This window comes from Salmo salar, chromosome 03 (assembly GCF_965601325.2).
Source record: "Salmo salar chromosome 03, fSalSal1, whole genome shotgun sequence".
Lineage (NCBI taxonomy): Eukaryota > Metazoa > Chordata > Actinopteri > Salmoniformes > Salmonidae > Salmo > Salmo salar.
The window spans coordinates 18,467,522-18,495,081 of NC_138293.1; the positions used below are offsets into that span (position 1 = coordinate 18,467,522).

A 27,560-nucleotide genomic window follows, 5' to 3' on the forward strand; every position below is an offset into this window, starting at 1 on the left:
TAAGGTTCTAGATAGCACCTTTTTTTCTAAGAGTGTATACCCCTTGACTTTTTCACATTTTGTTGTGTTATAGCCTGAATTTAAAATGTATTAAATGTAGGTTTTGTGTCACTGATTTACACACAATATACCATAATATCAAAGTAGAATTGTGTTTTTAAAAGGTTTACAAATTAAATAAAAATGAAAAGCTGAATCCCCAGTCAATAAGTATTCAACACTTTTGCAATGGCAAGCCTAAATAAGTTCAGGAGAAAAATGTGCTTAACAAGTCTCATAATAAGTTGCATGGACTAACTATGTTTACAATAATGGTGTTTAACATGATTTTAAATTATTATCCCATCTCTGTACCCCACTCATACAATTATCTGTAAGGTCCCTCAGTCGAGCACTGCATTTCAAGCACAGATTCAACCACAAAGACCAGGGAGGTTTTCCAATGGTTAGCAAAGAAGAGCACCTATTGGTAATCCGGGGTGTCCTGTTCCTGCTCCCCGCATTCGACCTGAGGTGCATGTTACCAGTCTGGCACCACCTATGCCAGTCCCACGCATCGGACCTCTAGTGCGCATCCCTAGTCCGGAGCCTCCAGCGACGCTCCTCAGCCCGGAGCCTCCAGCGACGCTCCTCAGCCCGGAGCCTCCAGCAACACTCCTCAGCCCGGAGCCTCCAGCAACGCTCCTCAGCCCGGAGCCTCCAGCAAAGCTCCTCAGCCAGGAGCCTCCAGCGACACTCCTCAGCCCAAAGCCCTCAGCGGCGGTCTGCAACCCAGAGCCTTCAGCGGTGGTCTGCAACCCAGAGCCTTCAGCGGTGGTCTGCAACCCAGAGCCTTCAGCGGTGGTCTGCAACCCAGAGCCTTCAGCGGTGGTCTGCAACCCAGAGCCTTCAGCGGAGGTCTGCAACCCAGAGCCTTCAGCGGCGGTCTGCAACCCAGAGCCTTCAGCGGCGGTCTGCAACCCGGAGCCCTCAGCGGCGGTCTGCAGCCCGGAGCCCTCAGCGGCGGTCTGCAACCTAGAGCCTTCAGCGGTGGTCTGCAACCCAGAGCCTTCAGCGGCGGTCTGCAGCCCAGAGTCTTCAGCGGTGGCCTTTAGCCCAGAGTCTTCAGCGGCGGTTGGCGGTCCGAAGCCTCCGGCGACGGTCCATGGTCTGGTTCCTCCGGACATACAGAAGCGGGGGGATCAGCGGGCATTGAGGGTACTACGCCCAGAACCAGAGCCGCCGCCATAGACATTAGTCACCCACCCTACCCTCCCTTCTTGTTTTGTGGTTGTTTATTATTTTATTTTTGTACATTTTGCATTCGGAGTCTGCACCTTTGGGGGGGGGGGGGTACTGTCACGTCCTGACCCTAGTAAGATGTCATTTTCTATAGTAGGGTAGGGCAGGGCGTGACAGGGGGTGTTTTGGGTTGTTCTATGTTTTGTATTTCTATGTTTAAGTTTTAGTTTTCATTTTCTATGTTGGGATTGTTTGGGGTTGATCTCTAATTGGAGGCAGCTGATACTCATTGCCTCTGATTAGAGATCATATTTAAGTAGGGGGTTTTCTCTTCCGGTTTGTGGGTTATTATCTTTTGAGTAGTGTGTTTTCCTCTCTGTGTCACGGTTTGTTGTTTTTGTATATTCAAGTAATTTGGGATTGGAAACCCAAATTGGTCTACATGGACAAGTTCTGGCCTGGTTTAGATCTTATCTGTCGGAAAGATATCAATTTGTCTCTGTGAATGGTTTGTCCTCTGACAAATCAATTGTAAATTTCGGTGTTCCTCAAGGTTCCGTTTTAGGACCACTATTGTTTTCACTATATATTTTACCTCTTGGGGATGTCATTCGAAAACATAATGTTAAATTTCACTGCTATGCGGACGACACACAGCTGTACATTTCAATGAAACATGGTGAAGCCCCAAAATTGCCCTCGCTAGAAGCCTGTGTTTCAGACATAAAGAAGTGGATGGCTGCAAACTTTCTACTTTTAAACTCGGACAAAACAGAGATGCTTGTTCTAGGTCCCAAGAAACAAAGAGATCTTCTGTTGAATCTGACAATTAATCTGGATGGTTGTACAGTCGTCTCAAATAAAACTGTGAAGGACCTCGGCGTTACTCTGGACCCTGATCTCTCTTTTGAAGAACATATCAAGACTGTTTCAAGGACAGCTTTTTTCCATCTACGTAACATTGCAAAAATCAGAAACTTTCTGTCCAAAAATGATGCAGAAAAATTAATCCATGCTTTTGTCACTTCTAGGTTAGACTACTGCAATGCTCTACTTTCCGGCTACCCGGATAAAGCACTAAACAAACTTCAGTTAGTGCTAAATACGGCTGCTAGAATCCTGACTAGAACCAAATAATTTTATCATATTACTCCAGTGCTAGCCTCCCTACACTGGCTTCCTGTTAAGGCAAGGGCTGATTTCAAGGTTTTACTGCTAACCTACAAAGCATTACATGGGCTTGCTCCTACCTATCTTTCCGATTTGGTCCTGCCGTACATACCTACATGTACGCTACGGTCACAAGACGCAGGCCTCCTAATTGTCCCTAGAATTTCTAAGCAAACGGCTGAAGGTAGGGCTTTCTCCTATAGAGCTCCATTTTTATGGAATGGTCTGCCTACCCATGTGAGAGACGCAGACTCAGTCTCAACCTTTAAGTCTTTACTGAAGACTTATCTCTTCAGTAGGTCCTATGATTAAGTATAGTCTGGCCCAGGAGTGTGAAGGTGAACGGAAAGGCTGGGGCAACGAACCGCCCTTGCTGTCTCTGCCTAGCCGGTTCCCCTCTCTCCACTGGGATTCTCTCCCTCTAACCCTATTACAGGGGCTGAGTCACTGGCTTGCTGGTGTTCTTCCATGCCGTCCATGGGAGGGGTGCGTCACTTGAGTGGGTTGAGTCACTGACGTGGTCTTCCTGTCTGGGTTGGCGCCCCCCACCCTTGGGTTGTGCCGTGGCGGAGATCTTTGTGGGCTATACTCGGCCTTGTCTTAGGACGGTAAGTTGGTGGTTGGAGACATCCCTCTAGTGGTGTGGGGGCTGTGCTTTGGCAAAGTGGGTGGGGTTATATCCTGCCTGTTTGGCCCTGTCCGGGGGTATCATCGGATGGGGCCACAGTGTCTTCTGATCCCTCCTGTCTCAGCCTCCAGTATTTATGCTGCAGTAGTTTATGTGTCGGGGGGCTAGGGTCAGTCTGTTACATCTGGAGTATTTCTCTTGTCTTATCCGGTGTCCTGTGTGAATTTAAATATGCTCTCTCTAATTCTCTCTTTCTCTCTTTCTTTCTTTCTCTCGGAGGACCTGAGCCCAAGGACCATGCCTCAGGACTACCTGGCATGATGATTCCTTGCTGTCCCCAGTCCGCCTGGCCGTGCTGCTGCTCCAGTTTCAACTGTTCTGCCTGCGGCTATGGAACCCTGACCTGTTCACCGGACGTGCTTGTTGCACCCTCGACAACTACTATGATTATTATTATTTGACCATGCTGGTCATTTATGAACATTTTAACATCTTGACCATGTTCTGTTATAATATGCACCCGGCACAGCCAGAAGAGGACTGGCCACCCCTCATAGCCTGGTTCCTCTCTAGGTTTTTGGCCTTTCTAGGGAGTTTTTCCTAGGGAGTTTTTCCTAGCCACCGTGCTTCTTTCACATGTATTGCTTGCTGTTTGGGGTTTTAGGCTGGGTTTCTGTACAGCACTTTGAGATATCAGCTGATGTACGAAGGGCTATATAATTAAATTTGATTTGATTTGATTATTTAAGTGTATTGCATTCAGTTTCATGTTTAAATAAATATGTGGAACTACGAACACGCTGCATTTTGGTCCGCTCCTTCAAACAGCCGTGACACACTGGTAGACGAATTCAGCTTTCAACAGGAAATTACCAAAAACACAAGGCCAGATATACACTGGAGTTGCTTACCAAGACGACATTGAATGTTCCTGAGTGACCTAGTTACAGTTTTGAATTAAATCGGATTGAAAATCTATGGCAAGACTTGAAAATGTCTGTCTAACAATGATCACAACCAACTTGACAGAGTCTGAAGAACGTTTTAAAGAATCATGGGCAAATATTGTACAATCCAGGTGTGCAAACTCTTAGAGACTCACAGCTGTAATTGCTGCCAAAGGTGATTCTGACATGTATTGACTCAGGGGGTTGAATACTGAATAATTATTTTCCTATAATTAAAAACAAAATGTTGGAATTGTTCTTTCCTTTTTGACATTATAGAGTATTTTATGTAGATCGTTGGCAAAAAAAAAAAAATTCAAGGGGTATGAACACTTTCTGAAGGGGACCATGGCGCTCTCCCCGAAGCTTGTCTGGTGGGTAAGACCTGTGAATTCAGACAAACAAAAGGTGTGATGGGTCTTCACTCAAAAATGTTATTTAAAGCTTACCTTGTTTATTTTTATTTGTTTTACTATTTTCAATATTTAGAAAGAGCAGATTCTGGGTTTCCAAAACACCGACCTGTACCAAATAACTCTCAAAATTGAAGCGATGAGCTCTATTTAAAAATATATATTTTACCAAGAACAACTGGTGTTCCATTTGCTCCACCAATGAGCCTGCAGCATCATATAGCCCAGGCTACTAAGCAGGTCATTCCTACATACCTACAGTGCCTTTTCTGTCCACAGGAAATATTGTTTATTTTTTGTTTAAAATGTGGATTCCAAAAGACTTTAAATATAAGGCCAGGTGTACTTTACTTTAAAAACACAAACATATGGATCTTTGAAGGGAATTTTGTGCAGTTTGAACACTTTTTTGTCATGTCCCAGAGTGTTATTCATCAACTTCCACAAGAAATATAAGCAGTACAATATTTAAAATACGGTTCAAGTGTTGACCATTATGCTAGCTCAATCTTGCTCACTCACAGAGCTATGGCTAATTTAGGCTGCACATTTCTACAATGTTAAATTCCATCCTGTTAAAACTATGCACCTAAAAGGTTTGAAAACTTTCCTAAAAAAAAAAATGAAGCTCCTGAGCCAATATGTTTTTCTGAATGTCTTTTTCTGATAGAATATTTTTTTTCCGAAGATATACTTTTCCCCCCATAAGTTATGAGGTCCAAAAGGCACCACATAGCAGGAATAAAGGCCGGTGCGGCTCCAAAAAACTGACTCGTGCAGGACTACTGAGAAGTCTACAATGTTATGCATTTCCTAATTTAGGACTTTATTGATTTGCAAGCACTTTATAAAGCTAAATTATAAATAACTATTTAACATCCCTATCACCTCATATAGCTTACTGTAGTCATTAGTTATGAGTAGAAAATCACCTATACTGTGTTACCCATGTTAGAGTCGTGCACCGATCAGCTTATTGGAGCCACATCCATTCATATCTTTCTTCGCAACCCAATCCACCTGTATAGAATTGTTCCGAGAGCCGATCCGTTACCTGCCAAATAACATCAATTTATTTCATTGTTTTTATGAGTCCAGAGTATAGGCTACTGATCCCCTTTACCTGCATGAATTCATTTGTCTGCATGTCTATTCAACATTTGGATAAAAGGAAACCAAGCCATGAATTAAGAACGATATATCTTTATTTTCACAATGCGATGCGTCACATTGACAACTCAAATTGCTTTGAGCCTTTTTGCCTAATGAAAGCCTATTAAGCGACATAACAGAACAAGACCTTTACATTCAATATTGTTTAGATCAACAAATAGTTTAAATAAACATAAATAAACAATTCTCAGAATAGAATATATGCTGCAAAAATAAATGTATTTAGTAGTTAGTAGGCCGAGGCTTTACCAGCCAGTTTAAACTTTATATGGCCTGCGTGTGGTCTAAATGAACAAAAGCCTCAATTTACACTAGAAAACCCTTGCTTTTTAAAATGTACTTTAAATTGTATTATGTTACATATCTTGCCTTAGTAGCCTGGGCTATATGCTTCCGCGTGCTCACGTGTGGAGTGCGTGGAACAGTGGTTGTTCTTGGAAAAAGTGTTATTTTGAAATAGAGCTTATTTCTTCAATTTTGTTATTTGGCAAAGGTAAGTGTTTTGGAAATGCCTACTTTTTCGGGAAAACTGGCGTACGCTGCTTTGAGGTATATTTTGTACATACGCAACGTTTATAAATGAGTCCCCTGGACTAATAATTACTGTCTATCTGTCTGAACTCATTGCCTGACATGATCTTTTTTTTCACTGAGACACAGTGAGCATGGAGACCAGGCAGGCGAAGCTTGGCAGAGGAGAGAAAGGAGAATGAACATGAATTATGCAAAAGGAAGGCTTATGGCTCATAAGCAACCCATCATTGGCTGTTATCCCATTTTGATGATGTATGGCATAGAAATGACTATTGAGCCCATGGTGAGATGGAGCACACCAACTGACTGTACTAGAAAAAGAAAGGAGGGTTAGTCTATTGTAATGTTATACATGGATATGTAGGCTATGCGGTCCAACACACACACACACACACACACACACACACACACACACACACACACACACACACACACACACACACACACACACACACACACACACACACACTGTGGACCAATTTCTTCTCTAGAATGATAATAGTTGTCCTCAACAATCAATGCAGATGGAAAGTATACAACGACATGGCATCAGAAATCCAATTTGTGTGGCAGACGTAATTTGACCATGTTTGCCGAATACCCAAGTAAATCACTTGTCCTGTGTCTTACAGAGAATATTTATAATTAAGCGATGTCGTTGGTTGATGATAATTAAAATTTTGCTATGCATCGACGCTCCTGTCAAACATCAGCTTTCCCCATCAAGTCTCACACACACACGCTCCCTGCTCTCCCACAGTCGCACTCAGAGCTATCTTTTCACTCAGTGAACCACAGCTCCCCTTTCCAAACACAAAACACACACACACACACACACACACACACACACACACACACACACACACACACACACACACACACACACACACACACACATACACAGCCACAGCCACAGAACAGGAGCTGGTGTGTTCGTGTATAGCTATTGCATTTGTTATGGTTGATCTAACTTGAGCTAATCTCACATGTTCTGCATTGACTCAGCAGGTCACTGTACCTCCTCATCTCATCTCTCAGTCCTTATGAGTGTATCATGAATGACGTACAACCCTAATGTTGAACAACTGAAGAGTCCACTGATGAAAAACCTAATGAGCCAGCGGCACAACTGAATGTGATTGCTGAGATTATCATCAAAGTACTTTATGCAATGAGTTGACATTTCCACCCTTCATAAAAAGCGGAACAATTATCTCTCTGTAAATATTCTGTTTGGGCAATTTTGTGAGATGGGAGGCATCGCTGACTGCACTAGCCTGGTCCCAGAGCTGCATGTTTTAGAATACTCCTCTGACTGTGGTTGTCTTACCATCCAATATGGCCTCAATGTAGTCTAAATTCTCATCTGCAAGGCTTTTCCTGTACAGGATTCATAAGGTAAACTGAAACACTACGCTCAAAGTGGAACTGACAGAGTTTTAACTACTTTGCAGATATGAAACAAACATACAATCATAATATCAGTAAAAAATATAAAATTCCCAGTTTATGCTACAAAACCGACTTACTAAGAGGTTTTAAAAATAGGTTCTATTTGCCTCAACATTCCATGACCTACAGTAAGACATCGTTGGCAGAATAGATGGATGCAGTTCAATGCATGATTGATATAATTCACCAATACATTTCTTGGTAGTCCAAAACATATTGCTATCAGGTTGTAAATCACAGCTGGTCTGGTACATTGTTTGCTGCCTCCATTCAGGATTCACTGTTTCAGTTTCAATGACTAAATATTCTGGACAAAAACGGACGAATGTAACAAAGTCTGGGAATGTCGGTCAATACAATCAAACTAGCAAGGGCAATGATCACAAGTCAGTCATAACATAGCTAATAGGCTAGCATATCTATTCATGTAGAAAGATAAAAACACAGAGCCTAACGTTAGCTAGATAGCTAGATAGTTGCTAGGAGGATGTCATGTCATGTCATTGGAGGAGTGCGTGAGTGACTGACTTTTTCCCCTCATATCATTTTTCAGTGGCTATACTGTACACAGCTAGAGATGCAGGTGTCATTTGGTTAGCTAGCAAGAACTTGAACGTTCACAAATTCACTCTGGCTATCTACTCCTACTTCAGAGCACTCTCGTCTGAGTGTGCCAGAGCACAGAATAACTGATGAATTTACAACTGTGCAACACCCACTGAATTTGACCGACCGGTGTCAGTATACGTAGGCAAAGAAAGTAATACTTAGTCACGAACGCTCTAGATAACATGTAAGCAGCTTAACCAGCTCTGCTACAGCGAATACAATGGTCAGAGTAAGTTGTTCTCTCATTTTTGTCTGGAAGTAGCTTGCAAGCCAGCTAGCTAACTTTCGCCAGTTAGCTTTGGGTGCTTGGTTGGGACAAGCATGCATTGTTGGCAGGCAAGCTGCAGAAGGATGAGTAGGCTACAATTAAACAAAGGTCTACTGTAGCTCTGATTGGATATGGTGCACAGGTCTGCGTAGACTCTGGTCCTGGACGAGACAGATGTTTTTATTAGGATTTACTGCAGACAATTGCATTAGTATACGTAATTCCTAAACATTCTAACAATTTATGAAAACCTGAAAATGTCCATATCTAAGTGCCCGCTTGTCAGAAAATGTTTCAAAAAAGTGTCATATTCTTCCTGGGGGTGTATATGAACATATTTTAATAAGATTTCATGTTGCTAAAATGCTGTCAGTTCCACTTTAAACTGCAGTACATGGTAGATAGAAGTACAATACAGAATTTAGAGCACTGTGCACTGAGACTTGATCTTGCCTTCTCCCCCACTAAACCAGAGGCAAATTACAACATCCCTCACACACATTTGTCTGCGTGCCATACGGGTGACCTCTCGCAAAGGTCAAGACAGGTCAGCTCAAACCTAGAATTATTAACTGATACAGGTCTCACTATTTGTGTGATCAGCATGCGAATAGCAGTCCCTACTGTGTTTAGCTATTCCTATACCACAATATTAGTAATAGAAAACCACCTCCTAACTACTCACCTCTGACCTTGCTGGTAGAATTGCTGCTCATGGGAAGAAGTTGGTTGTGTATCTTTATTGCACTTTTCCTTAAAACAACCAACTCAAGGGGATTTTGTTATTCAGCTAATACATCTAATACAGTATATGCAATGTGTTTCACTGGTTCATATCCAGCTCGAAGGACCATCGCTTTTTCAGCATGAAACTTTGAAATTCTCACAGTTAAATATGTTGAATAAGATGTGTATTTCTGAACAGGTAAATGGAGAGATATTTAAGGAAAATGTTCAGTACAAGAGTTATTGATGCAAGCTCCAAATATAGGTGTACCTACCTAACATATTCGAAGACTAACTTTTAATGTCGAACGATCTTCTGCTCTCAGTGTGAATTTTATTCCATGAGTCATATTCTTGATCATTCATTATGACATTTGCCTTTTATTATCTTAGAGATGCAGTGGAGTCAGTATGGAGAGGTAGGCCACATGTTATAATATCAAAGAGATTAAAGTCCCTTCCTTAGAAAACCTGAACATTTATTCCTTAACTACTTTTTTTTAAATGGCAAATATCAATTTCAATCATTTATTTGCATGTTGTCTTTTCCTCCCAACATTTTTCCTTTCCAAATGTAAAGTAAGATGTCTCACTGGTTCTGAATAAGTAAAACCTTGGCATGCTCGCAGTCCTCCCTTATCTTGCTTTAAAGAAGTGCAAATAAACTCTCAATTAGATTACATAAACTGTGAACAAGACTTAAAATGTCTTCCCTGCTGCTAGGAACAACAGTTAAAACGGTGAAACCACGAACCACGGTATGTTGGAAATAAAGCAGAAAACACCCATTGTACCCAGCATGTTCTCTCGACAGATTCTGAACAATAGAGCATTTGTTAGGTGTTTTTTTATTTTTATTTTTTTACAGTAAGTACACTTGGGGAGTTCGAAGGGAAGGCAAGATAATTGGGATCGATTTTATATTGCCTCTGATTGTTGCAAATCTGCTGTCTGTTCCATTGTGTCTATACTGTGGTCAACATGATGGCCTGAAAAGTAAGACAATCTATTTGTCTCCAAAACACCTTTTCCTTTGTGGAAAAACCACCTGTTTTGGGGTCTCACCAATAGACGGTTCAATAAATTCCCACCAACAGGTTAACCACCAGTGCAGTATGAAGAGGCTATTTGATATTTGCTGGTGTCATATTTAAAAAGGGCAGTGTCTGAGGGAGTCCCAGTGGGGAGTAGCAGGCTGGAGGGTTTGACACTAATCCACGGTGATGTATCTGTTTAGTTAGATTCTCAGATGAGGTAGAGTGAACACACCGCACTCACTATCACTTTGCAGCACCTGCCATTTTATAAGCTGACAAATTGCATTTATGAGGCACTCCAACAGCTCATTTAAGAAGTGTGTGTGTGTGTTTTTGTGTGTGTGTTTCCTATCCTTCTATTCTTGAGGAACACAATTCACTCTAACGATAGGAGTCTTTTCATTTATTTCCATTCTTTCTTTTCCCAGGAAACCACAGTTGAGCTGACTATGGGTGGCAGTGGCACATCAAAGACATAGAGGCGCAATGATCTAGTCAGCATCTAATCTCCGGAAACTAAGGATTTAAGATGCCGTGACCAAGGAAGCGTTTACAGACACTGAGACATTTTGCCATATTGCTGCAGTAGTAGGTCTCATGTAGCAACCTTGATGCCAGAAGCTAGACTTGCACAACAGCAGTCCTATTTTACCACCTGAGGCTTGAAATTGCCCATTGCAACCTTTATCCTGTCCATATAAGAGCCTGTTTTAATTGCTCAAAAACAAACACTGTGGGTCAAAAGCAATGCATTTACATTAGAACACATGTCTACGGTAAGATATACTGTACAGAGATTGAGCTCAGATTGAGCTCATTTCCGACAAAGACCACAGTACAGCCCTCCTTCTCCTCCTCATCCCTCCATCCCATTTCCATGACAGATTTGTGTACATTTGTACGTCTCTGCAAGGCAAGGTGAAACATGGGAAAATGTTTCATTTAGCCGGCAGGTGGCTCAATTATCCTCTTCCCAGCAATTAGGCACAACACATCGTCATCTTCAAGGGCACCATGGACAAATCTGTTATCCTGCTTGTTTTCCAGCAGCGCTGAGCCTGTCAGACCATAGTTTCTACCATGGTTGGATCCACTGTATGCATATAGTGTGATTTTGGGGGGAGGGGGACAAAATGCTAGTTCTGTTGTTTACAAGTAAGCCTGCTGTACTGATTAAAAGACCTTTCGGTCCCACTTTACAACAAAGTGTTGCAATTACTGGGGTATTTATTTGGTAGTTACATAGAGGTACAGTATAATTACAATATAAAACTGTGCCTTTGTAACTAACACTTATCTACATAGGCATTGTAACAACTTTTCTCCAATAGATGTTCAATTAATTTGCTCATTCACCACCACAGTTAAGAAAGTATCACCTTCCCTTTCACCGCGCACTTTTGTCCTGCACTGTATCCGTGGCAGACAACATTTGGAGAGGGCATGAAGATACGCGAGCCGTGTTTCTCAGTATGTACAGTTAATGATGTGTTGTTTTCAGATTAGACTCGTCTAGTCAGAGAGGTGCCAGGGAAACAAGGTTGTTCTGTCTTTACAGGAACAAGCAGAGGCCTTTTCACAAACCGATTAATTCAAATATGCAGCAATAGCCAGGGAGAGCAGACAGATTTAGGAAGGGTCACTGTATCACCTAATGAGCCTCAAACAAACTCCAAAATAAAACTGTTGCTTGGTCAACTTCTCAATGTGTTTTTGAGTGCCAATTCAAGTCAAGTAGAACTACACAATAGCACTGAGTATGAAAAGCAAAAAAACACTTGCTACGAAGTTGTTGTTTCGCAGTGTACCGAAAATCTCAGGTGATTGAGTTTTATCATACTCTATGTCTGCCAAAGGCAATGGAAATGGCCTCGTCCTGGCATGGAAGCTAGCGAAATGAGACTGACCTAATTGTATTGCCATTGATTGTTTCAACAGTCACTGTTCGTTTGACTGACAGTGACCTCATAGGTAATGATCATTTGTCCAAGGTAATGAAGAGATAGGATGCCTCGGAAATTTCACCCTATTACCTATATAGTGAACTACTTGGTCAAAATAAGTGCACTACAGGCCAAGGAATAGGGAGACTGGTGAAAAGTAATTCACTATATGCTGTCATTTGAGACGCAGACTCAGGGATTTGTCTTTACCATCTGTAATCACCTGCTGTGTTTGAATGATGACAACTGTATAATCCTCCTATCGTTGTCATGTCATGCATGGCACATCCAGATCTGATCTGGCATCAGTCTAGTTATGGCCCGTCTTCATCACTGTAAACCCAGAGGCTACAAGCAAATCCTCAGAGAGGCAGGTGTGGTCGACTGCTGTTCTGAAGCATCAGGCAGAAACACTTAGTGTCCCCACAGACCTATTCAAAGGTTGGTAGAATCCTTGATATAACTTTGATATAACTCATTAGATTCACTTTAATGTCTGCTATAATGGTTGTTTTAGAAGGAGACCAAATTAAAGATCATGATCATAATTATTCATTGTCTCAATTCACATCAGAACAAAAAATATGTGTCCTGTGGCTGTGGAGGGAAAAGTCCCTTGGTAAAGAACAACAGTGTCCTGTGGCTGTGGAGGGAAAAGTCCCTTGGTAAAGAACAACAGTGTCCTGTGACTGTGGAGGGAATAGTGCCTTGGTAAAGAACCACAGTGTCCTTTGGCTGTGGAGGGAAAAGTCCCTTGGTAAAGAACAACAGTGTCCTGTGGCTGTGGAGGGAATAGTGCCTTGGTAAAGAACCACAGTGTCCTCTGGTGGTTGTCATTTAAAAATCATGCACTGCTCTGGTCTGTGTTTACAGATGCAAAATTGCACATTCTACCTCTCTCTAACACACACACACACACACAATCCTCTCTCTCTCTCTCTCTCTCTCTCACACACACACACACACACACACACACACACACACACACACACACACACACACACACACACACACACATCAATAGATGTGTGTTTTTCAAGGCCTAAACTGTCAATCACCCCTCCCCAGTATCATAGCTTAGGCTTCAACTTTAAAGCTGGTATTAATTCGGAGCTAAGGGGGCAGGGGATACATGCACTATTAAAATATTTAGCGACTCACTGTGTCTATGTATGGAATACTTGTGTTCTTCTTTCATTCCAGCTCTTTCATGTGAATATCAAAGACATCAAAATAGAGTCCTATAAAGAAGTTATTGAGGTTACCGCTGAAAATTACACACACATATTTGTGTGTCATCAGTAATGAGACATGGGACACAGCAATGTGTGTGTTTGTCTCCACACACACCAGTGCATTCCCCTCACGTGGTGGTTTGAGTATAATGGTCTCTCCTAATTGACTCTCTAATGTTTGCCTACCCATCTCAAGCATGTCAGCTGTATTATCTTCTCCAGGATAATAAGATTGCCCTTGAATTTGTGGAGAACAGTGTTGGAAAATAAATGTTGGTGGTGGAGTGGTTACGATAGGGCAAAATGACTTATTATCTTGGTTTGACAATGAAATCATGACTTGTTTGTTTGATTTCTCTGGGTGAACGGAATAAGAGCTCCGTGAAGCAGGAGAGTTGGGTAAGTTGAGCTATTTTCTTTACATCCTGCGTCACTCCGTCAAGGGAAATAAAGTATTCTTTCTAACAAAGATATCTACATTATTTCAGGATGTTGTGTATCCCTGGAAATAATCAGAATTCACGTAAACTTTAGTTTTGAAAACATAGCTTGTCCGAAAAAAAGTGATCTCTCGGCACAAAAAGGTTAACTTTTTAAAACCATGTTTATATTTGTCTTATCTAATTTCTTTACTGAATTAAATATTACTACTACCTTTTTAAAACCATGTTTATATTTGTCTTATCTTCATTTCCCAAACAAAATTCAACACAAACACTTAAAAATATATATTTGAACCATTTTAAGCATGGTTAAAAAAAAAGGCTTACTTTTTTTTTTTACAACACTTTGAACATAGGCCCTGTTGTTACCTCATATCCCAGCAATAATGCCTTGCATTATGCCCGGTAAGAAAACACTTCAATTTGCTCAACCATTAGCTCAACTTACCCCAAGACAAACATTTTGACTATATTAGCCCACACAGCTCATATTAAACTTTATACAGACCCCAACTGGTGTATAGAACAATCTTAAAATGATCTACTTTGGTTTAGTTATACACAAGCATCATGAAACCTCTAACACAAATTCATTTGACTGGACCTAACTTGCTTACCACTTTTTAAATGTGGTTTCTTACTTTACAGACTCCATGAAATGATTACCTCTTCTTAAATATTTGGTCAACTGATTAACTTTGTGTATGCTTCCTAAAAAACAAGTGTGGCTCAACTTACTCCTTTGGCTCAACTTACCCCACTCTCCCCTATAAACATTGAAAAAAACAATTTATCTCATGGTTGAAGTCACAGGAGTCACCAACTAACAACAACTATGCCTTGAATCACATTGTAAAGCCACATTCTGCCATGTTTTCCAACTCCTCCAGTTCCCCCAACAGCCCGCATTTTTGTTGAAGGCTGGGACAAATACGCCACATGCAACTCATTGAGAGCTTGACGATTAGTCGACAAGTTGAATGAGGTATGCTTGTCCAGGGCTACAACACAAACGTGTGCTGCTGGGGGAACTGGAGGACTGGAGTTTGGAAACACTGGCCTATTGTACTGTATGACAGACATCCAAAAACATATTTTCAGGCCCTTTCCCTCACCCATCCCCTTTCCAGCAATCAGAATCATTATGCCCCGTCCTACATTTTTATTTTTTTCCCTGACAATAACACGTTTATCTCTCACCTAAAAACCTTCTACTCTACTTTCATTAAAAAGGCCAGTGTCCTCTAGCTGCATTACTCAGGAGCTAACGAGTTAGGGATAATTAAGAAGCCAAGCTCAATAATGGGGAGAGGAGCAGTAATGCCAGGGTAATTGAGGCGTGTGTGTGTGTGTGTGTGTTGTTACCATTGCTGTGAGGGGCAGCTCATGAGAAAGATAAGAGCGGCGTCACCACAGTCAGTTCAGGGTGAAATACCACATTCGATGACTGTCGTTCACTAAGTCATTATGCTGATAAAGATTGCAGAACATTGTGTGCGGTTTAGTATATGTGCAACAAAATGTATATTTGAAAATGTTGAGGAATTGAATGAATGCAGACACAGACAGTCCAAGTATATGAACGAATACGTATTTATTTGTAAAGTAAAGGTGAAGGGTGAGAGAGGGTGTCTGAGGGTGATGGAGAAGGAGGGCTGTTGAGGGGATATGAGACATTCATGTTATTGTGTAAAGTACCCATTGTGGAAGGTATTCATATGTACACACTATTTCAATTCAAAAAGAGGTGTAAAAGAAATGGTGACCTTACGCCGTGTTGATCCAACCCCTCTTCAATCGTGACACGATTCGTATACAGAGAAAGAGTCCTTCCTATCCTGTGTCAGGGGAAACAAGAGACAGTATTAACAAAAACAGCATTAGTGTATGTTGTTACTACTCTTCAAGGTTATTGAGCCCAAGACAACTATAGGTCAGAGGTTATACCTTGTTCCCAGCAACAGTCCAGCCACCCAGTCTAGCCCAGCCACGCTGATAAAGGTTATGACATTTAGGACGGTCTATGGGACAAAGAGGGAAACTTGAGGCCATGTTGAACTGTTCTTCTGATACACAGCAGTTTATGAGTAAAGTGTTCTATATGTATGCATGAAGCTATGATTTAAGTACTCACATTGAAGGTCTCTCTCACGAAGGCCCACAGTACAAGAGACAGCCCACCTGAGGAATATCTCCTGGAACAGAGGCAGGGCATACAGGCAGGGCATACAGGCAGGGCATACCACATGATGGATGGATAAATCTCTGCTAACACGGATATATCTCGACTAAAAGGTGCCATAGTCTGCTTCTGGTGTCTTACCTCAGGGCTGAAGTCTTACCTCAGGGCTGAAGTCTTACCTCAGAGATGTTCATTCAACACATTTATGAAACCACCACTGAGCTTATCATTTTTACATTTTAGTCATTTAGCAGACGCTCTTATCCAGAGCGACTTACAGTAGTGAATGCATACATTTCATGCATTTTTTTTTGTACTGGCCCCCCGTGGGAATCGAACCCACAACCCTGGCGTTGCACACACCATGCTGGTGTTGCAAACACCATGCTCTACCAGCTGAGCCACAGGGAAGCTTATAAATCAATTTTTATACTGATTTGAGGTTGAACAGACAAAATAGTTTTGTGTCATAATTTCTATTTCCTGACTTGCTGTCTCTGCTCTAAGCCCTGTTTTATCCAATGAAATGCCAGTAGGTGAGTGACATTTAAGCAGTGTTATTTGGGACTGTGTGTCAGGGAAAAGGGCAGGCCAGGTGGATTGATTGTCCAGGGCAGGAGGTGGTAAAGGTGTTGGAGTGAGTGGGTTTCATTAAGGTCTGGTAAATCACTGAGAAAAACAAAGACATTGTATCCCTATGCCATTCACAAGGACTATCTCCTATACCAGGGTTACTCAAGTACTAATTGAGATGGTCCATTCACGCAAATTTCCTAGGAGGTCCAGATGGATATTGTCATTTATCGGCGAAGAAACAAACTACCACCCTGCAACCCCAAACGGTTTAAACTGTTCACACCCCTCTGGTTGGCGGTGAGAACATTTTGCAGATTTAAAGCATATTTCCTGCAATTCTACACAATTTGCAATGGGGTGGATAGAAAATGTTGCCGTTTCAGATGTCATTTCTTGCAATTCTACACATTTTGCCATGTCTTATTTGAGAAAATATACCTGAGTAACTCAATAAACTCAAATGGGGGCCCCCTGGGGGTCGAGGCCCCTGCCCACGTAATATGGCCATGATAACTACAAGATTTAGATATATGGTTAGCCTAACTTACCTACCTAGCTAACATGGGTTAGTTGATCAACTCGACATGTCTGACAGGTCATAAATAGCTCTCCAAGGTCTGTCAGTGAATGACATAAGAGGGAAACTGCCCATGCACTAACAAAATAATAAATAATAATAAATCAAATTTAAAAAAGCCTGGACCCGCGATCTGTATTGACCCTGTCCTGGGTCCGGATCGCTGTCTGCCAGTTGCGTATGGCTGCCCTTTACCATTCAATACCTGTATAACGTTCATACAGACACCATACAATTCTGTACCTATACCATTCATAAGGAGACATGTATACCATTCTACCTATCTACCATTCATACGGACACTCTCCCGTTCAATTCTATACCTGTATAGTATACCATTCATAAAGACTATTATACCTTTCTGTACTTATATATTGTTTAATAACATGTTTCATGTAACATTCTGTACCTGTACCATTGACAGTGATCCTATGAATCTCTCAAAGTCTTTCCTATCAACAACTGTAGGAATTCAGTGCAGATACCCATGACAGCTAGTTAATAGGCAGGACAGACAACAGTTACGACTACTTCTCTGCTTGTGATTTCTAATTATAACAACTTGATGGCTGGGCAGGACAGGAATAAGCAAATATGATTGAATGTGCCTCAGAAAGGTAAAAGACATCCATCTTCCAATACGCAGCTTTTTTAAGATGAGATCAATAAAACTATAAAACACTGCCTAACATTTAAATGGCCTGATTTGCAGGCCTTCTGTAAGGGAGAAAACAATTGATATTGACATACAGGGAACTCTGAGTAATGGTTATGTTGAGGGTTCTATTTTATTTATGTACTGATGGAGGCAGGAATATATGATGAGTGGTTCTTGTATGCTTCCCACAGTTTCAGATTAACTTTGCAACAACTTTTCAGTTCAGTATTTTTTAGTGGCGCTAAATAAAAGCCATGTATTTAAATGGCAGTTACATAGACATGAACAGGGTTATGGGACATGTTACATAGTCCTAAGCAGCTTCAAATCGCAACTAGGATGTTGTATACAGACAGCATCCTAGTTGAGCATTGTTCCTGTACCTGCCATCCAAAATGAATTACAGCCTTATGTGTTATGGACATGTCAAAGAAGCAAGTGTTTTCCAGTTGGAAAATGACAATACTAGGCTTATCGTTGGAATGGAAGACCCTGGATAAAATCTGTTTTTCAATGTTTTTGATAGCGTTCCTAGAGATTATAGATATGCCTTTGTCGACGGGAATCTTCTTTTTTTTTGTTAAACTGTACACTTTATTAACCTTGTACAAACATCCGGAAGTTTTGCGAGATTACATTCGGTTTCGCTACACAGATTCAGCTAACCATTTACAGTGAATTCGGGAAGTATTCAGACTCCTTGACTTTTCCACATTTTATGTTATGTTACAGCCTTATTCTAAAATTGATTAAAATTGCCCCCCCCCCCCCACCCCCTAATCAATCCACACACAATACCCCATAATGACAAAGCAAAAACAGGTTAAGGCATTTTTTTAAATGTATTAAAAATAAAATAGCACATTTACATAAGTATTCTTAATCTTACTCTGTACTTTGTTGAAGTACCTTTGGCAGTGATTACAGCCTTGAATCTTATTGGGTATGACGCTACAAGCTTGGCACACCTGTATTTAGGGAGTTTCTCCCATTTTTCTCTGCAGATCCTCTCAAGCTCTGTCAGGATGGGGAGTGTCGCTGCACAACTATTTTCAGGTCTCTCCAGAGATGTTTGATTGGGTTCAAGTCCAGGCTCTGGCTGGGCTATTCATGGAAATTTAGAGACTTGAGATTTAGAGCCACTCCTGCATTGTCTTGGCTGTGTGCTTAGGGTCGTTGTCCTGTTGGAAGATGAACTTTAGCCCCAGTCTAAGGTCTTGAGCACTCTGGAGAAGGTTTTCATTATGGAACTCTCTGTACTTTGCGCCGTTCATCTTTCCCTCGATCCTGACTAGTCTCCCAGTCCCTGCTGCTGAAAAACATCCCCACAGCATGATGCTGCCACCACCATGCTTCACAGTAGGGATGGTGGCAGGTTTCTTCCAGCCTTTACTTTTTCTTTTTTCTTTTTTAAATTTCACCTTTATTTAACTAGGCAAGTCAGTGACACTGGTCTGAGAGTCCTTTCGATACCTTTTGGCAAACTTCAAGTGGACTGTCATGTGCCTTTTACTAAGGAGTGGCTTCAGTCTGGCCACTCTACCATAAAGACCTGATTGGTGGAGTGCTGCAGAGATGGTTGTCCTTCTGGAAGGTTCTCCCATCTCCACAGAGGAACTCTGGAACTCTGTCAGAGTGACAATTGGGTTCTTGGTCACCGCCCTGACCAAGGCCCTTCTCCCCTGATTGTTCAGTTCGGCCGGGCGGCCAGCTCTAGGAAAAGTCTTGTTGGCTCCAAACTTCTTCCATTTAAGAATGATGGCGGCCACTGTGTTCTTGGGGACCTTCAATGCTGCAAACATTTTTGGCACCCTTCCCCAGATCTGTGCCTCGACACAATCCTGTCTCTGAGCTCTACGGACAATTCCTTTAACCTCATGGCTTGGTTTGTGCTCTGACATGCACTGTCAACTGTGGGACCTTATATAGACAGATGTGTGCCTTTCCAAATCATGACCAATCAATTAAATTTACCTCAGCTGGAGTCCAATCAAGTTGTAGAAACATCTCAAGAATGATCAATGGAAACAGGATGCACCTGAGCTCAATTTTGAGTCTCATAGCAAATGGTCTGAATACTTATGTAAATAAGGTATTGTCATTATGGGGTATTCTGTGTAGAAATTGTATTTTTAATCAATTTTAGAATAAGCCTGTAACGTAACAAAATTGTGGAAAAAGTCAAGGGGTCTGAATACTTTCCGAATGCACTGTATGTAAGCTCGCGAGATCAGGGTGGCTCACGAGGCTAAAACTGTATGGCTGTTATTAATTTCAGACGCTAGGCACCGGAACGATACGCATCTGTATACAACATCCTAGACGCAGTTCGAAGCTAAGTCATATGATGCAACTTTCATGTAACAGAGTTTTGTGCACCACTTTATATAAGTTTTTCTATATGACCTTAACCTTCATGCATTTCATCTGATGAAGAGGTACAAGAGGGAGGAACAAATCTGTCAGGAGTAGAAAGCAAGGCACAACTTTTCAACTAGGAAATAGCCTAAGTGGATACCTGAGCTGGCAAGGTGAAAAACCTGTCGATGTGTGGTGAGCAAAGCACTTCACAGTAATTTGCTCCAGGGGTGCCGTGCTACTATGGCTGACCCTGTATAACAACACATTTCAAAGCACCTATCCAGTATGTGACAATAAAAAATAAAAAAGATTTGAATAAACTATCAACTTTACAAATCTTTGATTCAAATGGTAGACTTTGCTGCCATCATGTGGATGGTAGAAAAACCTTTTGAATACCTTTTACATTTTCAATGCACAGATGTAACCCATAATTGAATGTTAATCAGATATTTAGATTAGTCCTTCCGTTGACTGTCATATGGAAAGTATAAAGTTCACATAAGCTGCACCTGTCTGGAAAAGCATGACTTGACAAAAGCCATGATGGCTACGGCAATGTGGGCACAAACTCTTGGTACAGAGTCAATAGTCCAACTTGCTCAAACTCCCTTTTTAGCTCCTCGAGGGACAAAAACTCTTTGATTTCAAAAGATGAGATCCTGTGAATGAGAGAAAGAAACACATTGAGGGATGAGAGTGAGGAGCAGTAAGTGAAATCAAGGACTGATTACAGTGAGTTCTTGAACACATTGCCTGAGACCTTTACAATGCCCAAATGTACAATTGCAAAATGCCCACGTTATGACACAAATTCATATAGAAAAGCTGAGGAAATCCTTAACCGTTTGAGGTCTGAGACTTGGGTTTCGCAAAGAACTCTCATCATCTTCTCTTTGCATCTCTTTCCTGATGAATCCACATCTACTTTCACAGTTCTCTGGAGATGGATGTATTCCTACAGAGGGAAAACAAACAGCAAACAGGCGTGGATTTGGCTTGTAAATATAATGACCTGTGAAACCAGCAGTTAATTAATACTGTTCAAGTACACGTTTCGCATGGGTAGTAGTTATTCCTGGTTGGCAAATGATGGAGGAGGCAGGGTAATAATGATCAATAAATGTATTGTATGATGTTGCAATAATTAAGGTGCCAAGTCAACATGTCCCAACACTGTTTGTCTGAATTATATTTTCCAACTTTCATATTCAGTACAACATATGCAGTTAATTACTGAACAAAGGAAAAGTGGAAAACAACACAGACATTTTGTGGACTGACATACTGTGCTTTTTCAATCATTAATTTAGGTTCAGATTAAATATGAACACCACATCTTTAAAAGAGTGGATCAGGCCTAAAACATAACATACATTTGGAGGGGAGTGAATTTGGACAGTGAAGCTACCATTTTTTTTTTATTTGTCTCAATAATCCAGCATTTTAGATTTGAGATAAGATGTTTTACATTAGGTGACAGTATAGAATGTCACCTATTTTGGGGTATTTTCATACATACTCTCCCCTGTGTATTTATTTGGACAGTAATGCTAAAACTTTAAATTTGAGATCAAACGTTTTATGCGAGGTGGCAGTACACAATGTTACCATCTATTTGATGGTATTTCCATACATACGTTTTACCATTTGGAAATTAAAGCACTTTATGCATCTAGTCCATCCATTTGAAGGTGTCATAAGAACTCATTTTACTCAATGTTTAGTATTTGGTCCCATATTCCTAGCAAGCAATGACTACATCAAGCTTGTGACTCTACAACTTGTTGGATGCATTTGCAGTTTGTTCTGGTTGTGTTTCGGAATATGTTGTGCCCAATAGAAATGAATGGTAAATAATATAGTGTTATTATGGAGTCACTTTTATTGTAAATAAGAATAGAATTTGTTACTGAACACTTCTACATGAATGTGGATGCTACATGATAACAAATAATCCTGAATGAGTCGTGAATAATAGGTTAGGGTTTGTGATTATGCCACCAAAACACCTCTCATCATTATCAATAACAGGGGAGGTTAGCATTTTTGGGCGGGTAAGATATTTATGCCCATCTCCCCTGTTAACTTTCATTATTCACGATTCATTCAGGATTATTCGTAAGCATGGTAGAATCCACATTAAATGTTGAAATGTTCAGAAACATATGTTCAGAAACATAAAAGAATATTCTATTCTTATTTACAATAAAAGTGATTCCAAAATGACACAATACATTATTTACCATTAATTTCTATTGGGCACAACATATTCCGAAACAACCAAAACAAACTGCAAATGCATCCAACAAGTTTGTAGAGTCAAAAGCTTGATGTAGTCATTGCATGCTAGGAATATGGGACCAAATACTAAACATTTGACTACTTTGATACACTATAACAGAATTTGTTCAAATACTCATGACTTCTTCAGATGGGGGGGGGGCTAGATACATAAAGTGCTTTCATTTCTAAATGGTAAAACAGAAATGTATGAAAATACCCTTAAATAAAGGTGACATTCTGTACTGTCGCCTCACATGAAACATTTCATCTCAAACCCAAAATGCTGAAGTATAGAACAAAATGTAACATATGGGAGTGTACATGACATCATTATATCCACCATATTGTGACATGTACACTTGAAGTCGGAAGTTTACATACACCTGAGCCAAATAAACTGAGTTTAAATGTTTCACAATTCCTGACATTTAATCCTAGCAAAAATGTCCTGTCTTAGGTCAGTTAGGATCACCACTTTACTTCAAGAATGTGAAATGTCAGAATAATAGTAGAGAAAATGATATATTTCAACTTTTATTTCTGTCATCACATTCCCAGTGGGTCAGAAGTTTACATACACTCAATTAGTATTTGGTAGCATTGCCTTTAAATTGTTTAACTTGGGTCAAACATTTTGGGTAGCCTTCCACAAGCTTCCCACAATAAGTTGGGTGAATTTTGGCCCATTCCTACTGACAGAGCTGGTGTAACTGAGTCAGGTTTGTAGGCCTCCTTGCTCGCACATGCTTTTTCAGTTCTGCCCACAAATTTTCCATAGGATTGAGGTCAGGGCTTTGTGATGGCCACTCCAATAACTTGACTTTGTTGTCCTTAAGCCATTTTGCCACAACTTTGTAAGTATGCTTGAGGTCATTGTCCACTTGGAAGGCCCATTTGCGACCAAGCTTTAACTTCTTGGCTGATGTCTTGGGATGTTGCTTCAATATATCTACATAATTTTCCTTCCTCATGACGCCATCTATTTTGTGAAGGTCACCAGTCCCTCCTGCAGCAAAGCACCCCCACAACATGATGCTGCCACCCCCATGCTTCACGGTTGGGATGATGTTCTTCGGCTTGCAAGCCTCCACCATTTTCCTCCAAACATAACTATGGTCATTATGGCCAAACAGTTCTATTTTTGTTTCATCAGACCAGAGGACATTTGTCCAAAAAAGTACAATCTTTGTCCCCATGTGCAGTTGCAAACCGTAGTCTGGCTTTTTTATGGTGGTTTTGGAGCAGTGGCTTCTTCCTTGCTGAGCAGCCTTTCAGGTTATGTCCATATAGGACTCATTTTACTGTGGATATAGATACTTTTGTACTTGCTTCCTCCAGCATCTTCACAAGGTCCTTTGCTGTTGTTCTGGGATTGATTTACACTTTTTGCACCAAAGTACGTTCATCTTTAGGAGACAGAACGTGTCTCCTTCCTGAGCGGTATGACGGCTGCGTGGTGGCATGGTGTTTATACTTGCGTACTATTGTTTGTACAGATGAACGTGGTACCTTCAGGCGTTTGGAAATTGCTCCCAAGGATGAACCAGACTTGTGGAGGTCTACAATTTTTTTCTGAGGTCTTGGCTGATTTCTTTTGATTTTCCCATGATGTCAAGCAAAGAGGCACTGAGTTTGAAGGTAGGCCTTGAAATACATCCACAGGTACACCTCCAATTGACTCAAATGATGTCAATTAGCCTATCAGAAGCTTCTAAAGCCATGACATCATTTTCTGGAATTTTCCAAGCTGTTTAAAGGCACAGTCAACTTAGTGTATGTAAACTTCTGACCCACTGGAATTGTGATACAGTGAATTATAAGTGAAATAATCTGTCTGTAAACAATTGTTGGAAAAATGACTTGTGTCATGCACAAAGTAGATGTCCTAACCGACTTGCCAAAACTATAGTTTGTTAACAAGAAATGTGTGGAGTGGTTGAAAAACAAGTTTTAATGACTCCAACCTAAGTGTATGTAAACTTCCCACTTCAACTGTACATCATATTCATTATTTATCATGAGTGTTATAGCTGATCTGAAGAGACATCATTGCATCAGTTGAAGTCTAAACTCTACACTACCTTGATACTCCTCCTTGCGCCTTGCAGAAGGACCAGTATCAACTTCCCCAAGAACAGCCTTCCGGTGAGCCCCAATTCCAAGCTCCACTTTTCAATTGTCTTTATATATTTTGTTTTGGACCTCATATGGTCTATTAGAAAAAGAGCTATCCACGTCTCCTCCTCACCACCCTCCTCTTGCACCTCCACCAGGGACTGGTCATTTAAAGTAAGTTCAGTGAAGTTCTGTTGGAGCCACAGCAGTAGTTCATGAACCATGGGCTCTGGCTCCAGTGCCGAGGCCTTTTCCAGCAGACTCTGCTTGATGTGTTGGCATTGTTTCCTGGAGAGCTGTTCAGAGCTGACACTTATTTCTGGGACACAGTGGGGGTACTCTGTTGGCAGCTGGAAGAGGAGACTCAAAAGAGTTCTCTCACTGGTGGCTGCTTCCACCTCCATCTGGATGCGGAATATAAGTCCCTTTTCTGCTGTGAAAACACTAACATGTTCAAGTAACTCATAAAACGTCACACCACATGTAAAACACTACTAGCTATACATAGCTAGCATCTAGGCTAGCCAGCTAACTAACATAACGTAAAAACTCTAGCTACAGTGTACATAATGTATTGTGGAATTGCCAACTCCAAGTACCTTAACTACACAATGATTTCATCCACGGGGTTGAGCGCAGACTAGAGTTTGGGAAATTAGCCGCCGACACGCATGCAGTCGATACCTCGAAACGTAAATTCTTAAACCCTTACAGTGCTTGTCCTTTGTTTTATAAAAAAGTATGGATTTCAGCAAACAATCAAAAACAACCACCGACTGTTTCCTTGTTGAGATTCGCACCGAGTTGCCATCGGTGATTGTATTTGAATAGCGTTTTATTTTAAAGTATAGATTTCAGCAAACAAAAAAAGGCATGCAACAGAAGACAAACATATGTACATGGTAAGGATTTAAGAATATACATTTTTGAAGGGTTCCCCAACTGGCGGCCTGCAGGGTGATTTTATTTGGCCTCTAAAAAATGTAGCAAATAAATATTAGCTTTTAATTGTTGGAAAAGTGATTCGAATTTTGGAAATCTGTTCCAAAGTATTCCCACGCTTAAGAGAGATATATGCTCAGTGGCCAGTTTATTAGGTACACCACCCCATTCACAATTTTTTTTTTGCTTCTACAGACAGTGAGTCATGTGGCCATGGCTTGCTGTATTAAGCAGGCAGACAGGGATCGCAGCACGTTAGAATGTGCAAAACGAGCATATTTGAGTGTGGTACGATTGTTGGTGCCAGGCGCGCAGGTTCCAGTATCTCAGAAACAGCCAGCCTCCTGGCCTTTTCAGGCATGACAGTGTCTAGGGTCTACAGAGAATGGTGCAACAAACTAAAAACATCCAGTCATCAGCAGTCTTGTTGGCAAAAAACAGCTCGTTGATGATTGGTCGAAAACGAATGACACACTGCTCTCCACGCCAATCAGCCCAAAAACAAGAATAAGTGGATTCAGTGGGCATGCAACCACCAATACTGGACAATTGAGGAGGGGAACCTGCCTGGTCCGACAAATCCCGGTTCGTGTTGCGTCATGCAGTCAGGATTTGGCGTAAGAATTCCTTGGCTCCATCTTGCCTGCTGTCAACGGTACAGGATGGTGGCAGTGGTGGTGTAATGTTGTGGGGAATGTTTTCCGGGCACACGTTAGATCCCTTGATACCAATTGCGCAACATATCCATGCCACAAATAATTCAGGCTGTTCTGGAGCCAAAGAAGTGTCCTACCCAGGTCTAGATGTGTGTACCTAATAAACTGGCCAATGAGTATGCGATCATATACAACATGTAAGCAAGGTTAGAAAGTGTTTTAAATCAAATAAAGTTGTTTTCGTCACATACTTCCTAAACAACATGTGTAGACTAACAGTGAAACACTTACTTAGGGACCCTTCCCAACAATGCTGAGAAACAAAATCGAGAAATAATAGAAAGGTAAAACGCGTAATAATAAATACACATTGAGTAACAATAAACTCGACTCTATATAAGTGGTACCAGTCAAGTAATATATCTGTTTCAGGTCCTTGCGGTCAATTTGTAGCCTCCAAATTATTTGTAATGATGTTCTAGGCTCGACATCTGAATCTAGTTGATGATCCCTGGCATAGCGATTCTAAGGAGTCGGAGTTTCATTTAAAAAAGTATAATCTGTGCCCAACTCCGTGGATGAAATCATCGTGGAGTTGAGTTACTAGGCAAATCATGGTGTAGAGAAACACAACTAGCTAGCTAGCTCAACAATTTACCTGATTTCTCAAGTAGCTCAAATTCGTCCTTTTCACAGTATATTGCTGATAAAACGGACATTTCATCCAATGCCAGCTCAGACATTTCAAACTACAACTGTCATTCAAAATATCTCAAAAGAAATCAGTGGTTCTTTCAATCATTTTGTAAAAATATTTACGCATTAAATGTGTGCTTGTTGTTTATGTCCGACGTACTTCAGGTCCCTATTTTTAGTTCCACCCGTATCCAGACAAAAAACTATGGTCAAAAGAGCTGATTTACTTGTAGTGTATCTAGCTAGTTCAACTTGTAATTAAAACTACACTACATGACCAAAAGTATGTGGATACCTGCTCGTCTAACATCTCATTCCAAAATCATGGGCATAAATATGGAGTTGGTCTCCCCTTTGCTGCTATAACAGCCTCGACTCTTCTGGGAAGACTTTCCACTAGAATCTGTTGGAACATTTCTGCGGGGACTTGCTTCCTTCCATTCAGCCACAAGAGCATTAGTGAGGTTTGGCACTGATATGTTGGGCAATTAGGCCTGGCTCGCAGTCTGCGTTCCAATTCATCCCAAAGGTGTTAGATGGGGTTGAGGTCAGGGCTCTGTGCAGGGCAGTCAAGTTCTTTCACACCGTTCTCGACAAACCCTTTCAAATCAAATCAAATGTATTTATTTATATAGCCCTTCTTACATCAGCTGATATATCAAAGTGCTGTACAGAAACCCAGCCTAAAACCCCAAACAGCAAGCAATGCAGG

The 27,560-nt window shown here is 41.0% G+C and overlaps 1 protein-coding gene and 1 long non-coding RNA gene across 3 annotated transcripts; both read right to left on the reverse strand.

Annotated features, from left to right (window-relative positions):
* Window positions 1–15,374: 15,374 nt before the first annotated feature.
* On the reverse strand, window positions 15,375–18,563 carry LOC123741615 (uncharacterized). Its single transcript, XR_006769078.2, has 2 exons — window positions 15,747–18,563; window positions 15,375–15,637 (listed from the first exon to the last, which is right to left on the reverse strand). It is a non-coding gene; the product is annotated as an uncharacterized LOC123741615 (long non-coding RNA).
* rwdd3 (RWD domain containing 3) lies at window positions 18,564–26,990 on the reverse strand. Of its 2 annotated transcripts, none has more exons than XM_014190230.3 (4): window positions 26,811–26,990; window positions 24,521–24,984; window positions 20,999–21,111; window positions 18,564–20,815 (listed from the first exon to the last, which is right to left on the reverse strand). In XM_014190230.3, the coding sequence occupies exons 1-4, from the start codon at window positions 26,893–26,895 to the stop codon at window positions 20,704–20,706; spliced, it is 774 nt and encodes a 257-aa protein (XP_014045705.2). In that variant the 5' UTR covers window positions 26,896–26,990; the 3' UTR covers window positions 18,564–20,703. The 2 variants fall into 2 exon arrangements, with proteins under 2 accessions (XP_014045705.2, XP_014045703.2); XM_014190228.3 differs by having other exon boundaries at window positions 24,521–24,987.
* Window positions 26,991–27,560: the final 570 nt, after the last annotated feature.

Coding starts and splice junctions, on each gene's coding strand:
- rwdd3 (XM_014190228.3), bottom strand. CDS start 26,895: ATGTCTGAGCTGGCATTGGATGAAATGTCCGTTTTATCAGCAATATAC. Junction 21,112..24,520: donor GCGCAAGGAGGAGTATCAAG/GTAGTGTAGAGT, acceptor TTCCCTCTGTAG/GAATACATCCATCTCCAGAG. Junction 20,816..20,998: donor CAAGTCTCAGACCTCAAACG/GTTAAGGATTTC, acceptor TCTCATTCACAG/GATCTCATCTTTTGAAATCA.